The sequence below is a fragment of the Oncorhynchus nerka genome, linkage group LG11, assembly GCF_034236695.1.
Source record: "Oncorhynchus nerka isolate Pitt River linkage group LG11, Oner_Uvic_2.0, whole genome shotgun sequence".
NCBI classification, from domain to species: Eukaryota; Metazoa; Chordata; class Actinopteri; order Salmoniformes; family Salmonidae; genus Oncorhynchus; species Oncorhynchus nerka.
This window is the reverse complement of record NC_088406.1, coordinates 29195879-29210676: the sequence shown is the minus strand read 5'-3', so window position 1 is coordinate 29210676 and position 14798 is coordinate 29195879. Positions and strand designations below refer to the sequence as shown.

The 14798-nt window shown below is 42.5% G+C and overlaps 1 protein-coding gene across 1 annotated transcript in view; it reads right to left on the bottom strand.

Moving 5' to 3' along the window:
- The window catches only part of LOC115136650 (serine/threonine-protein kinase ULK2-like), a 44769-nt gene extending 33810 nt beyond the window's left edge, over positions 1-10959 (bottom strand). The window contains 3 exon segments of the mRNA XM_065024383.1: positions 1982-2023; positions 2232-2324; positions 9697-10959. Of these exon segments, the coding sequence (XP_064880455.1) occupies positions 1982-2023; positions 2232-2324; positions 9697-9786 (225 nt within the window). The 5' untranslated portion in view covers positions 9787-10959.
- Positions 10960-14798: the final 3839 nt, after the last annotated feature.

The following is a 14798-nucleotide window of genomic DNA, read 5'->3' as shown; positions in this document are numbered from 1 at the left end:
TAGAGTGGTGAAAAACTCACCACCATTTGACTCTGGAGCAGTGGAAACACATTCTCTGGAGTGATGAATCACGCTTCACCATCTGGCAGTCCGACAAAGGAATCTGGGTTTGGAGAATGCTTGGGTTTGGAGAACTCTACCTGTAGAGTAGTGCCAACTGGAAAGTTTGGTGGAGGAGGAACAATGGTCTGGGATCGTTTTTCCATGGGTCGGGCTAGGCCCCTTATTTTCAGTAAAAAGGGAAATCTTAACACAACAGTATACAATGACATTCTAGACGATTATGTGCTTCAAACTTTGTGGCAACAGTTTGGGGAAGGCCCTTTCCTGTTTCAGCATGACAATATAGAAATGATTTGTCGAGATCAGTGTGGAAGAACCTGACTGGCCTGCACAGAGCCCTGACCTCAACCCCATCAAATACCTTTGAGATGAATTGGAAACCTGGTCTGCGAGCCAGCCCTAATAGCCCAACATTGGTGCCCGACCTCACTAATGCTGTTGTGGCTGAATGGAAGCAAGTCCCCGCAGCAATATTCTAACATCTAGTGGAATGCATTCCCAGAAGAGTAGAGGCTGTTATACAGCAAAGGAGGGGACCAACTCCATTTTAATGCCCATGACTTTTGAATGAGATGTTCGACGAGAACGTGTCCACATACTCTTGGTCAAGTAGTTATCTATGATCAGACTCCCTGACCCCCAATCATAACCTTAATCATAAGGGGTATGAAAAGATATTGGCACCTCGTGCCTGTATTAGTGGAAACCCCGTACTTCCATCCATTCAGTCCATTCAGTATTGATAAGGGGATTTTCAAACACATTATACATCACACGCTACATTAGTATAATGAAAGGTCTGACTATAAGTGGTGATCACATCAGGGGTGCGGATAGAGGGATGAAGGGAGGAGGGCCGGATGGGTAGAGCAGCAGGGTCCCGGTGGGAGGCTTACGTAAACAAAGAAAGTGCCTCACCATGTGGGCAGCGCTGCTTGATCATGACTTCAATAACTCTCTCTCTCTTTACAGCTCTTTCCATCTCTCCCTATTGGCTGGAACCCTACTGGAAAGGCTTTTTATAAATAGAGAACGCAGAGCGACTCATAGGACTACCTGCTAACCTTGGAGTGAACAATAAAACCCACGCACACAGAGAGCTCTCGGACTGAGGGCTGAGCTAAGCTGATTTTCAAAGGCTTTCCTGCTCTTTTATAGACAGCTCTCAGTGATTTCCATGGTGAACCAAAGCTACAGGTCCAGTAGTCACCATGAAGTAAGGTCATGGTGAGTTAGACTAAAACCTGACCTTTGGTGGCAGCCATTTTGTCACCCACCTTGAAGTGGACGACCCTGCCCCCTGGCCCCGTTACATCACTGAGGACTGTCAGAGGTGTGTGCTGATTGACCACCAGCAGAGGTGATGGGCGTGATGCTGGAGTAACCATGGCCAGTCATGTGGTGTCATGTGACTGAGAAGCTCCACCAGTCAATCAGTGGTCACAGCCTTGGACCATCAGTCAGAAGTCTTATCGGAGTTAATGGTTTACACATGAATGTCCACTAACATTACACACATACTTCTGCTCTGGTAATCTGCAGCCAGCTCCGCATGGACCGGGCAAACAGAGAAAAGGCCTACTCAGGAGCTTGTCAACTCATTATGTGTCTGTCTGTCTCACTGGTGATCTAGTGATTGTGAGTGTTCTGCTTGTGTACAGTTGCACTGCACTGCCCATGCACTGTCCCATTTGGCTGGTTATAATGAATAAAATAATTGGATTCTAGCCATGTAGGTCTAATTGAGCACTGTTGAAGAGAATGGCTAGTTGAATCGAAGAGCGGTCATCGTAAAAAGCACCAGAGTGCACGCAGCTTTAGTGAAGTTAGGCTACCTCAAATGCAGTAGACACACCCAGTCTGCCTGCAATCAGCTGAGCTCGACCTTACTTCAATGGAAAACCAGATAAGGACTTACCTGGACATCGTAAAGTGCCACAATGTTCTCATGTTGAAGTTCCTGGGAAAAGTAATGAAGAAAGAAGCACATTAGTGATGCATTAGCTACTGTACTATTGACGTGACGACTGGCTTCTATTTACATTTATAACAAGGAAGTCAAGGCCTTTCAATCAAACCTGCTGACTGATGGAGGATCGATGTCAACTAATTCTCTAAATACGTTTCCAAGATAAATGACAAGCAATTAGGTTAAGCATACTACTCACCTTGAGGATTTTGATTTCCTTGCCAAGCAGGATCTGGGACTTGGAGAGGTTCTTCTTGTTAATGCTCTTGACGGCCACCTCCCAATCAGTCTTCTGCAGATGGAGCAAGGAGAGAAATAAAGAACAATTAGTTAAAATCCCTTTAGATGTGTTCAGTTCCCCCATCACTCACACGTGTGTGTAAAGCCTAGGCCAGCTGGCCTTTAATTGCTTGGTGTGCACTGTGCATCATTGTTTGTGAGAGAGATGCGGGGGAAGAGAGAACAACTTAGACATTAAATCAACACAGGTTTCTCGGGTTTCAATCAGATAGGCCTCTGTGACACTGAATGACAAAACAGTCAAAAGAATACTAGAACACTGAGTTATCATGCGAGGTAGCCCACTTCCACTAAAACCTGAGCGAGAGACCTTTTTTCTACTCAAGTTTAGAGACCGTTTCCATGCTTTCTTCATTCACATGAGCCCTTAGTGTGACGGAGTAGCTTATTAAAAAAAATCACTATTCAAGCTCACATGACACAAAATGCTTGATTTATTTGCCCTTGAGCTACAGCGACACTGAGCTTGGACAATGACCACAACTAGCCTACATTATTAGGCTAGGTGGAATGGATGGTGCATTGTAAGACTTTCCGAGAGGAATTCTATGAATAAAAAGGGCTGCTGCTTTCCAAACGAATCTAGGTTAATAGGAGAGGTTTTAATTCTGTGTTGCAATTGGATCTGCCACTAGACAGGGTTCTACTGGTAGTAGCACAGGGAGGCAGCACGTGACAGCATGCCCCAGCCAACCGTGACATATACCGAGGCAGTGCAGCAAACAGAAACCCCATACAATAGAATCACCCCATCGGCCTATGGTGTAATGCTGAGCAGAGGGTGGTGGGTATTGTTTGCACCAAATCAAGTTAATGACCAGGCTCCTGCTATGATGACACAGAGACAGTCAGAGAGACTGAAGGGAAAAGTAAGCACTTTCCATTGGACGTTTTTTATTAGTTAGATGTAAAATTGCACAACTAAGATCTCCTCTGCCAATTTCTTCAGTTAAATTATTTTGAGGAAGTGCATAATGGCTAAGGTGCCTCAAGATGGACTATTGCTGTTTTTTTTCTTGTTTTTCAAGTGAAGGTCTTTTAAGGGAGTATGCGAGCAACTATTAGGTGCCAGCCGAACAAAAACATATGGAAGCCTTTAATCTCAGCAATGGTGGTGGCAGCATCATGGTGTGGGGATGTTTTTCAGCGGCAGGGACTTTGAGACTAGTCAGGATTGAGGCAAAGATGAACGGAGCAAAGTAAAGAGAGATCCTTGATAAAAACCTGCTCCAGAACACTCAGGGCCTCAGACTGGGGTGAAGATTCACCTTCAAACAGGACAACAATGGGGGATTGAAAGTGATGCAGACAATTACATTGATGGAAGCTACAATATTAAAGCTGATCTACCCCCCCAAGAAGACTCAATGCTGTAATCGCTGACAAAGGTGCTTCAACAAAGTACTGAGTAAAGGGTCTGAATACTTGTATAAATGTGATTTCAGTTTTTTAATTTGTCATAAAATTTGCAAAAATGTCTAAAAACCTACTTTTGCTTTGTCATTATGGGGTATTGTGTGTAAGTTTATGGGGGAAACAATTTCATCAATTTTAGAATAAGGCCATAAAGTAACAAAATGTGGAAAAAGTCAAGGGGTCTGAATACTTTCCAAAGGCTCTGTACGTCACTGACAGTCAGTCATTTAGCCCATTTCAGCTAAAATAGTTTTGATAGCTAACTGCAAAACTAATTTAGCAATCTAAACTTGTTATTATGTTCGAATTATCTGCTGTCTCTCCACTATCAAACCAAGAGGGGGGGTCAAAACTGTTTGCTGGCAATTTGGGGGGGGGGGTACGGATGCGGGTACACAGACCAGCGAGTAACTGTGGCCCCTCATGATGAGTTCAGATTTTTTGGTGGTCCCCACCCCATAAAAGTTGCCCATCCCTAGTCTAAACAGTGACAGCAGGGCTAGTTCAAACTACAGTAGGATGCTTAAAATATGAGGCAATTCATCAGCCCTGTTAAAAGTGGACCTGGCATCATGTGATTGGAATATTTATAACCCTGCATCGGCATGCCTTATATTTATAGGATTATTTCCACCTAAGCTAGGAGATGGAGGACAGACAGAACGGGATGTTATTGGTTCTTGCATTTTAACCAGCTCAAGAACATCACTGGAAGGACATCAGGTCACATACCAGTACACTGGTAGTATACACAGCTTCAAATGTACACTAAATTTAGCTGCTATGTTCTGGTCACAGGCAAACGCATAGGGCTAGTCTTCTACCGCTGACCTAATCTTCTACCAGACCGAAAGTTTAAACTGTTGTAGGCTAAATGTCCATGCCAAGTGTTGGTTCTAACAGTTCATTGCTGTAGCACACAGAATTTTAACTTGGTTGTCAAAAAGTTACAAGATAAAGGATTCACACGCGGGTATAAGTTACTACTTAAGGACAATAGGACACACAATGAGTATAAATGAGTCAACAGTTGAGTCATCTACTTTATGAAATTACAGCCTGATGTGCTTGCGTCAATGAATTGAAAGTCAATCGCGCTGCGTTCGTGTGTCCACAGTGGAGGGAAAGTGTACAGACACATGCCACAGTCCTAGCTAGGCTACTACACTGAACAAAAATATAAACGAAACATTCAACAATGTCAAAGATTTTACTGAGTTAGTTCATATAAGTAAATCAGTCAATTTAAATAAATTCATTAGGCCCTAATCTATGGATTTCACATAACTGGAAATACAGATATGCATTTGTTGATCACAGATACCTTAAAAAACAAGGTTGGGGTGTGGGATCAGAAAATGGGCCTCAGGATCTCTGTCCATTCAAATTGTCATGAATAAAATCCAATTGTGTTCAATGTCCGTAGCTTATGCCTGCCCATACCATAACTCCACCACGGGAACTCTGTTCACAAGGATGACATCAGCAAACCGCTCGCCCACACGATGCCATACACGCTGGTGTGATGTGGAGGTCCTGGGCTGGCGTGGTTACACGTGGTCTGCAGTTGTGAGGCCGGTTGTAGGTACTGCTAAATTCTCAAAAAACGACGTTGGAGGTGGTTTATGGTTGTGAAATTAACATTCAATTCTCTGGCAACAGCTCTGGTGGACATTCCTGCAGTCAACATGCCAATTGCACGCTCCCTCAACTTGAGACATCTGTGGTAGTGTTGTGTGACAAAACTGCACATTTTTGAGCGGCCTTTTATTGTCCCCAGCACAAGGTGCACCTTTGTAATGATCACGCTGTTTAATTAGCTTCTTGATATGCCACACCTGTCAGGTGGTCACTAACAAGGATGTAAAAAAAAAATGTGTGTACAGAATGAGAGAAATACTATTTTTGTGCCTATTGGAACATTTCTGGGGTCTTATTTCAGCTCATGAAACATGGTACCAACACTTTACATGTTGCGTTAATATTTTTGTTCAGTGTTAAATGTTGCAGTCTGGCTTTGGTTTTTAAACGTTTGACAACTAATAACCAAAAAACAAAACCTGCTACAAAACGCCATGCAGATGCAAAACATGAAGGCCTATTACAAAAACATTTGAGCAGTAGCCTAGGCTGGATACTCAACAAAGTAATACATTTTGAGTGCACCATACATCAATGCTGCATTCAACAGCACTGGTGATCCATGCAGTGCAAAAAGAAATGTAAAACATGTTTCAAGTTCAAATGTTACAACAACCTAGCAACGTTTTTGTTATTTGGAGTTATTCAAAACTTTTTGATTAGGGTCACAGCATATTATGCACATCTGTAAGCATAGCAGCAAAGGCTGGACAAATGTTATTTACCACCACAAAGCTCACTCTACCAACTCTAAGGCCATAAGCAAAGAAGAAAATGCTCAACCAGAAGCGGCGCTCCTAGTGGCTGGGGACTTTAATGCAGGCAAACTTAAATCAGTTTAACCAAATTTTTACAGCATGTCACATGTGCAACCAGGGAATTTTTAAAATCCTAGATCACCTTTACTCCATTCACAGAGATACATACATAGCTCCCCCACACCCTCCATTTGGCAAATCTGACCATAATTCTATCCTCCCGATTCCTGCTTAACAAGCAAAAACTCTAGCAGGAAGTAGCAGTGACTTGCTCAATGTGGAAGTGGTCAGATGACGCAGATGCTACAGGACTGTTTTGCTAGCACAGAATGGAATATGTTCCGAGATTCATCCAATGGCATTGAGGAATACACCACCTCAGTCATCGGCTTCATCAATAAGTGCATCGATGACGTCATGCATCGATGACGTCGTCCCACAATGGCTGTACGTACATATCCCAACCAGAAGCCATGGATTACAGGCAACATCTGCATCGAGCTAAAGGCTAGAGCTGCCGCTTTCAAGGAGTGGGAGACTAATCCGGATGCTTACAAGAAATCCTGCTATGCCCTCAGATGAACCATCAAACAAGCAAAGCGTCAATACAGGATTAAGATTAAATCCTACTACACAGTCTCTGATGTTCATTGGATGTTGCAGGGCTTGGAAACTATAAACAGACTACAAAAGGAAACTCAAACGCGAGCTTCCCAGTGATGCGGGCCTACCAGATGAGCTAAAAGCCTTTTATGTTCATTTCGAGGCAAGCAACACTGAAGCATGCACGAGAGCACCAGCTGTTCTAAGTGACTGTGCGATAATGCTCTCGGTAGTCAATGTGAATAAAAATGGTCAACATTCACAAAGCCGCTGGGCCAGACGGATTACCAGGACGTGTACTCAAAGCATGTGTCTTCACTGACATTTTCAACCACTCCCTGACCGAGTCTATAATACCTACATGTTTCAAGCAGACCACCATAGTCCTTGTGCTCAAGGAAGCAAAGGTAACCTGCCGAAACGATGGCTGGTCATGGCTCACATCAACAGCATCCTCCCGGACACCTTAGACCCACTCCAATTCGCATACCGCCCCAACAGATCCACAGATGACGCTGTGGATCTCAATTGCACTGCACACTGACCTTTCTCACCTGGACAATAGGAACCCCTATGTGAGAATGTTCACTGACTACAGCTCAGCGTTCAACACCATAGTGCCCACGAAGCTCATCACTAAACTAACAACTCTGGGACTAAACAGCTCCCTCTGCAAATGGATCCTGGACTTCCTGATGGGCTGCCCCCAGGTGGTAAGAGTAGGCAACAACAAGTCTGCCACACTGATCCTTAACACTGGGGCCACTCTGGGGTGTGTACTTCGTCCCCTCCTGTACTCCCTGGTCACCCACGACGCGTGGCCAAACACAACTCCAACACCATCATTACGTTTGCTGACGACACAACAGTGGTAGGTAGGCCTGATCACCGACAACGAGACGGCCTATAGGGAGGTCAGAGAACTGGTATTGTGGTGCCAGGACAACAACCTCTCCCTCAATGTGAGCAAGACAAAGGAGCTGATCGTGGACTACAGGAAAAGGCAGGCCGAACAGGCCACCATTAACATCGACGGGGCTGTAGTGGAGCGGGTTGAGAGTTTCAAGTTCCTGGGTGTCCACATCACCAACGAACTATCATGGTCCAAACATACCAAGACAGTCGTGAAGAGGGCACGACAAAACCTTTTCCCCCTCAGGAGACTGAAAGGATTTGGCATGGGTCCCCAGATCCTCAAAAGGTTCTACAGCTGCACCATCGAGAGCATCCTGACCAGTTGCCTCGCAACCTTGTATGGCAACTGCTCGGCATCTGACCGTATGGAGCGACAGACGGTAGTGCGAACGGCCCAGTGCATCACTGGGGCCAAGCTCCCTGCCATCCAGGACCTATATAATAGGCGGTGTCAGAGGAAAGCCCATAAAATTGTCAGAGACTCCAGCCACCCAAGTTATACTGTTTTGTCTGCTACCGCACGGCAAGCGGTGCCGGGGCGCCATGTCTAGGACGAAAAGGCTCCTCAGCAGCTTCTACCCCCAAGCCATGACTGCTGAACAATTCATAAAATCGCCACCGGACAATTTACATCGAACCCCCTCCCTTTTGTACACTGCTGCTACTCGCTGTTTGTTTGTTACCTATGCATAGTCACTTCGCCCCCACCTACATGTACAGATTACCTCAACTAGCCTGTACCCCTGCACACTGACGGTACCGGTGCCCCCTGTATATAGCCTCGTTATTGTTATTCTTATTGGGTTACTTTTTATTATAGTCTACGTGGTAAATATTTTCTTCTTCTTGAACTGCGCTGTTGGTTAATTAAGGGCTTGTAAGTAAGCATTTCACGGTCAAGTCCACACTTGTATTCGATGCATGTGACAAATAAAGTGTGATATGCACAGTGGCAATAGGGTACCATGATGATATCATCCCTTTTATGTCAAATGTCTGGCCCGCAAATTCCTTGTGTTTTATCAATATGGTTTGTGTGTGAATTTGAGTTTGACACCCCTGTTATTGTATCCATATTGTCTTAATGTTGACATACCTTCACCATTGGAGTAGTTACCTACTGTATTATGAATCTTTGCATACTGATGTTCTGCTCTCAGAATAAATTAATACAATACTGTACACTACACAGTGGCAATAGGGTAGCATGGTAACATAATCCCTGGATGCATCACACAGTGAAATAGATGTGGAGCAGGCTCAGAAATATGTAACAGTCTCTACTCTCTGACCGTCCTTCAGCTGCACCTGGATCAACAGAACACTGTTTGGTCCACATCCCCATCATGGACAGTCACCACAGTCCTGTCAGTCAGTCAAGATGCTTTATCATCACTGAGTGCGTGGGCAATCAAGCTAATAGGATGACTATCATCGCAGTCCATTGTTGATATAAAAAAATGGATTACATTGAGATGTAGACTATTGCTCATATCATGACTGAAGATGGAGAAAGAAGACCTTAAGGAGGAAAAACAAGCAGACATGCTCCCTTTCCACCTTATCTAGGCTGGCTGGCTACGTCAGCGAGCTATTCACTGCTGTTTGAGTCATCCGTTTCATGAATGAACGGCTCGCATCTCTCTGCACCCAGTGCCAGACCATAACGCAAGATTGCACAACATCATCACATGATCGAGGCTTATGAAACACAATAACATGCATGATCAAACATGTATATAACATTGTTATATTTGAATACAGTGAAGACTATGAATGGATAGAATGGATTTAACTGCAATTTTTGCATCACTATCGTAACTAATATTTATGTCTAGTTAGTTGAAGGAAAACTAAACAAAATGATGCCATTATGCCATTTTATTTACTGCAGTGCAATGCCACTGACCTAGATGTATATAAACGTCACTACTCTCACATAACATCATAGAGAAAAAAAAGAGGAGGGAGGGTGCAAGCAAAGCAATGGGAAAGATGGAGATGCAGACCTTCTATGTTCCAGATAGTTACCTTTCTGTGCCTTCCTTTGAACACCACAGCGAAAGCCCCATGTCCCACCAAGTCCTTTCTGCTGTATTCAAAGTCTCCAACCGTCTCCATTGTCAAAGTAACTGTCCAATTTAGGTCAGGTGTCTTAAGGTTCTTTCTTTAGTGAGGCACGTTGAAGGATGCTCTATTTTAATATCAGAACCCTGGTGCAACAATGTATCCTAACTAGTGATTGTGGCATTTACACAATACAAGTCAGTTTTACAAGGACAAGCGTGCATTCCAGTCCACCTTTGATATTGCCTGAGACTGCAAAACTGGAGCTAGTGTCAAAATATTTCCTGTCAGAAGCCAACTACAACAGATTCTGTAATGTTTGACGTTTAACTATTTCCACAATCAGACAATGCAGTCAGCTTTATGCATGGCTGGACACAATCCCAAGGTACACAATGTCAGTCCCTACTGCCAGCTGTCATTTTCTGACCCCAATTGCTAACGTTATACACTGGCTAGCTACCTAGAAATATGTGCATTTAGTTAGCTCAAAACTGCTTTGCTTGACATTCTACATGATGTCAAGTATTCTGGATAAATAGATTGCACGCTTCAAACACCCACAGACACTTCTACTATATAACCAGAGAGTGACATGCTGTGACATACGTCATGTTGCCCATTGTTGCTGGCAAACAACCATGCTAACAGCATCTTATATACAGTAGCTAGTTAGCTTTAACGTTAGCTTCATGCTACCTAAACAGAATATCAATTGAATTGACGGATCACAACTAGCAATGATCCGATTATCGCAGGTTATTGCAAGAACATTAAAATACAGGCCCATATATTTTCCTGAAAAGCTATGAAATGCAACACTACTGAGTTTCAATATAATTCGTGTCAGTCAATTTACTGTCATACTAGTCCTCTGGTGAGATGTTCTATCCAGAAGACTTCTCTCTGCTTGGAAAACATTGACGTTCGTGCGATTCTCTTCAATGTTATCCAAATCGCATCTATTCAAATTCCTTGATTTTCATCATTGGTCATCAAAACTCAGTCACAGGGCGAAAATACTTGGGTCAGCAAGGACATGGCAACCGATTCAAATTCACATTTACCGTACGACAAGTAAAACCATTGAATGTATGTCCCTTAATACAGTTAATCTGCTAAATTATTTTGGTTTCGTCCTTTCCCCTTCCAATCACATTGGCCAGGTACAGCCTTGTCTACTGACAAACTTAACCTATGTCAATACACAACAAATGACGAAGTGAGTACTGTGACAAATATTTTATTCCATATCCTTCCGCGGACCACATCAATGCGCAATATGCCCTCCGCGACGAAGGATAGTTCCACGATGTCTAAATATAGGTAATCTGGGATAACCCAGAACTAAAACCTCGTGTTGTAGCTTTGATTTGATTTGATTTGAATAAAAACATATGACATATTTCGTTGTTATTAATGAAGTAAAACATGCAATTACTTAGCTCGCTCAAAAATACCTTCAGAGTCACACTCATAAACAATGTGTATAAAAGTTTCCCCTACTCCTACTTAATTAATAGTTAATGTCTTTATTTTCTCTGGTAAATTTTACATACACAAAATAAAATAATTAAAATCTGTTCCCAAACATCTCTAGATTTAGTCAATGACAAGAAGCTAAACAATTCATTCTTACAACTATACCATAGGTTCATACAAATGTAACCCCTGGCTTTTTTTGTTTTATTATTTGATTTTGTTTCAGAAGAATAAAATATAATTGTAGTGATGTGCTGTTTATTTGTTACTGTAATTTGAATTAACACCAATTTTACTAAAGTCTCGTGTAATTGGTCATATGCTCGATGTACGTAGTCTGTCCACGAAATATTATAATTTAGACTACACATTTTTGGTTGTTCATTTAACTGGTATTTATCTACCAGTATCGAGGTATGTTTGATTAAAAAAAACGGAAACTTTGCAATTGTTTGACTATCACACCCTGTAAATAAATGCCGCGTTCATGTGCTAGTTGGAACTAGGAAACTCGAAAATGTCCGACTTGCTGATTCGTTGAACGCGGCACGTGTATAAATAACTACAACATAATAATTTCCAAGTGATTAGCTACTTCAAATTATTGGGATATATGAATGCAAGTATTAACCTACATCAGGTATTCAAATCTTACATAGGTCCGGAGCCTGCTGGTTTTCTGAAAATGAATTGCACCCACCTGGTGTCACAGATCTAAATCAGATCCTGATTAGAGAGGAACCATTCACAAAAGCAGTGGATCTGGTTTACAGGTCCAGAGTTGAGTTAATGGGCCTACAGTATCATTAACAAATATAGCCTATCGATTGTCATCCCAAAGTGGACAGTAATATGATAGCCCAATCTCACTATGTTTTGAAATTATATTTCAGACCCCGAAACCCACGTACCCAAATGATGTATTGTTACCCCATTGCATGTTCAGCCCCATCTAGCGTTAGAGCAGTAGAGACAGTGATCGGCTACCAGAGATTGACATTATGGTCAAGGCCTCTATTTGTAGCTCAAGACTGATCCGTCATTCCTTTGCTTTGAATATGTTTCCCCCTACTGGATTTATTCAGGTATGACATATATCCATTGAATGCGTTTGAAAAATAAAAACAGCTGACTCCCTTGTCACTGAGTGTCCTGGATCCTTTATTATTTAATTAATGTATAAACCAAACAGACCTATAGTTTATTAGTGTGACTTGCTCTAGATATTGCACTTCTTATTCATGTGACTAGCTGTTTCTTCACGGAGATTCGTTAGCATTTTACATTTGTTATGCTAATTTGATTTCTGCACAGGAACGGACATCAACTTATCAGGAAAACGAAGGCAGTAAGGCCATCAATGCAATTATATTCAATCAATTGGCCAATACATTAGTTGGGTTACTTGCTCTTTGGGGACCGTTGTAATTACTTGGATAGCCCTTTGGTGATGGTGGAAAATATATATTGTTTTTATTTATTTTTTATTTCACCTTTATATAACCAGGTAGGCTAGTTGAAAACAAGTTCTAATTTACAATTGCGACCTGGCCAAGATAAAGCAAAGCAGTGCGACACAAACAACAACACAGAGTTACACATGGAACAAACAAACATACAGTCAATAATACAATAGAAAAAGTCTATATGCAATGTGTACAAATGAGGTAAGACAAGGGGGTAAGGCAATAAATAGGCCATAGTGGTGAAATAATTACAATTTAGCAATTAAACACTGGAGTGATAGATGTGCAGAAGATGAGTGCAAGTAGAGATACTGGGGTGCGAAGGAGCAAAATAAAAAATAATAATAACAGTATGGGGATGAGGTAGTTGGATGAGCTATTTACAGATGAGCTATGTACAGGTGTAGTGATCTGTGAGCTGCTCTGACAGCTGGTGCTTATAGCTAGTGAGGGAGACGTGAGTGTCCAGCTTCAGCGATTTTTGCAGTTCGTTCCAGTCATTGGCAGCAGAGAACGGGAAGGAAAGGCGGCCGAAGGAGATGTTGGCTTTGGGGGTGACCAGTGAAATATACCTGCTGGAGCGAGTGCTACGGGTGGGTGCTGCTATGGTGACCAGTGAGCTGAGATAAGGCGGGGCTATAGCTAGCAAAGACTTATAGATGACCTGGAGCCAGTGGGTTTGGCGATGAATATGAATTGAGGGCCAGCCAACGAGAGCATACAGGTCGCTGTGGTGGGTGGTATAAGGGGCTTTGGTAACATAACGGATGACACTGTGAAAGACTGCTTCCAGTTTGCTGAGTAGAGTATTGGAAGCTATTTTGTAGATGACATCACCGAAGTCAAGGATCGATAGGATAGTCAGTTTTACTAGGGTAAGTTTGGCGGCGTGTGTGAAGGAGGCTTTGTTGCGAAATAGAAAGCCGATTCTAGATGTGATTATGGATTGGAGATGTTGTCATAATGACTGTGTAAGTCTATGGAAGGGGGTGACAATCATGAGCCTCCTAGATTTTGTATTGGATTCCTTGTACCCAGACGAGGACGGAAGCTATCTGTTCTTCGGCTACACCATGGTGCTACCCTACAGAGTGCTGTTGAGGGATCTGCCGACCTTTATTGCAAAAATTTTTGGTGACCTGTGATTGTATTTAGTATAGTTTATTTATCATTTTTATGAAATTCACTGACGAGGATGGTCCTCCCTTTCCTCCTCTGAGGAGCCTCCACTGATATATACAGTGGGGCAAAAAAAGTATTTAGTCAGACACCAATTGTGCAAGTACTCCCACTTAAAAAGATGAGAGAGGCCTGTAATTTTCATCATAGGTACACTTCAACTATGACAGACAAAATTAGAAGAAAAAAATCCAGAAAATCAAATTGTAGGATTTTTAATGAAGTTATTAGCAAATTATGGTGGAAAATAAGTATTCTCAAAACTTACAATAGGCTGACAAGGTAAAAATCTGTCGTTCTTACCCTGAGCAAGGCAGTTAACCCACTGTTAACCCAAGGGATGGGTTAAATGCGGAAGGCAAATTTCAGTTAAATGTATTCAGTTGAACAACTGACTAGGTATCCCCCTTGCCCTTTCCTTTCCCGTTATATTTGACCTTTTTTACTGCAACCACCAACAACAAGAGGATTCAGGAGCCTGCTCTCAATGAGTGTAGATAGCCTGCTGCTGCCTGCTGCCGCTCTGCTAATTGTCAGGTGGGGAGAGGAGAGGAGCTAGGGGGCCCACGTGATTGGGTAACTGGTTAATAAAAAATAAACTGAATAATAAATAATAATAAATAATATAACAGGTCAATTGTGTGAGTCAGGGGCCTGGACCAAGCCTATACGGGGCCCAAGAGTGGGAAAACAACAACAACAACAATCACTTTTATTATTATCATTACTGTTCATTTTCTATCCAACCGCAGAGTCGGTTCCTCTCTCCATTGTACCAAAATACACCAGAGAGCATCATTTAGCCACAGAGGATCAATAGTTTTAAAAAACAACAGCATGTGAATTACATTTTAACACAGGTACATACAGGTAACTGCCAGAATAAAGAAAATACCAACATAAAGTGTCTTAAAAGGGTGTTGGGCCACCACGAGCTGC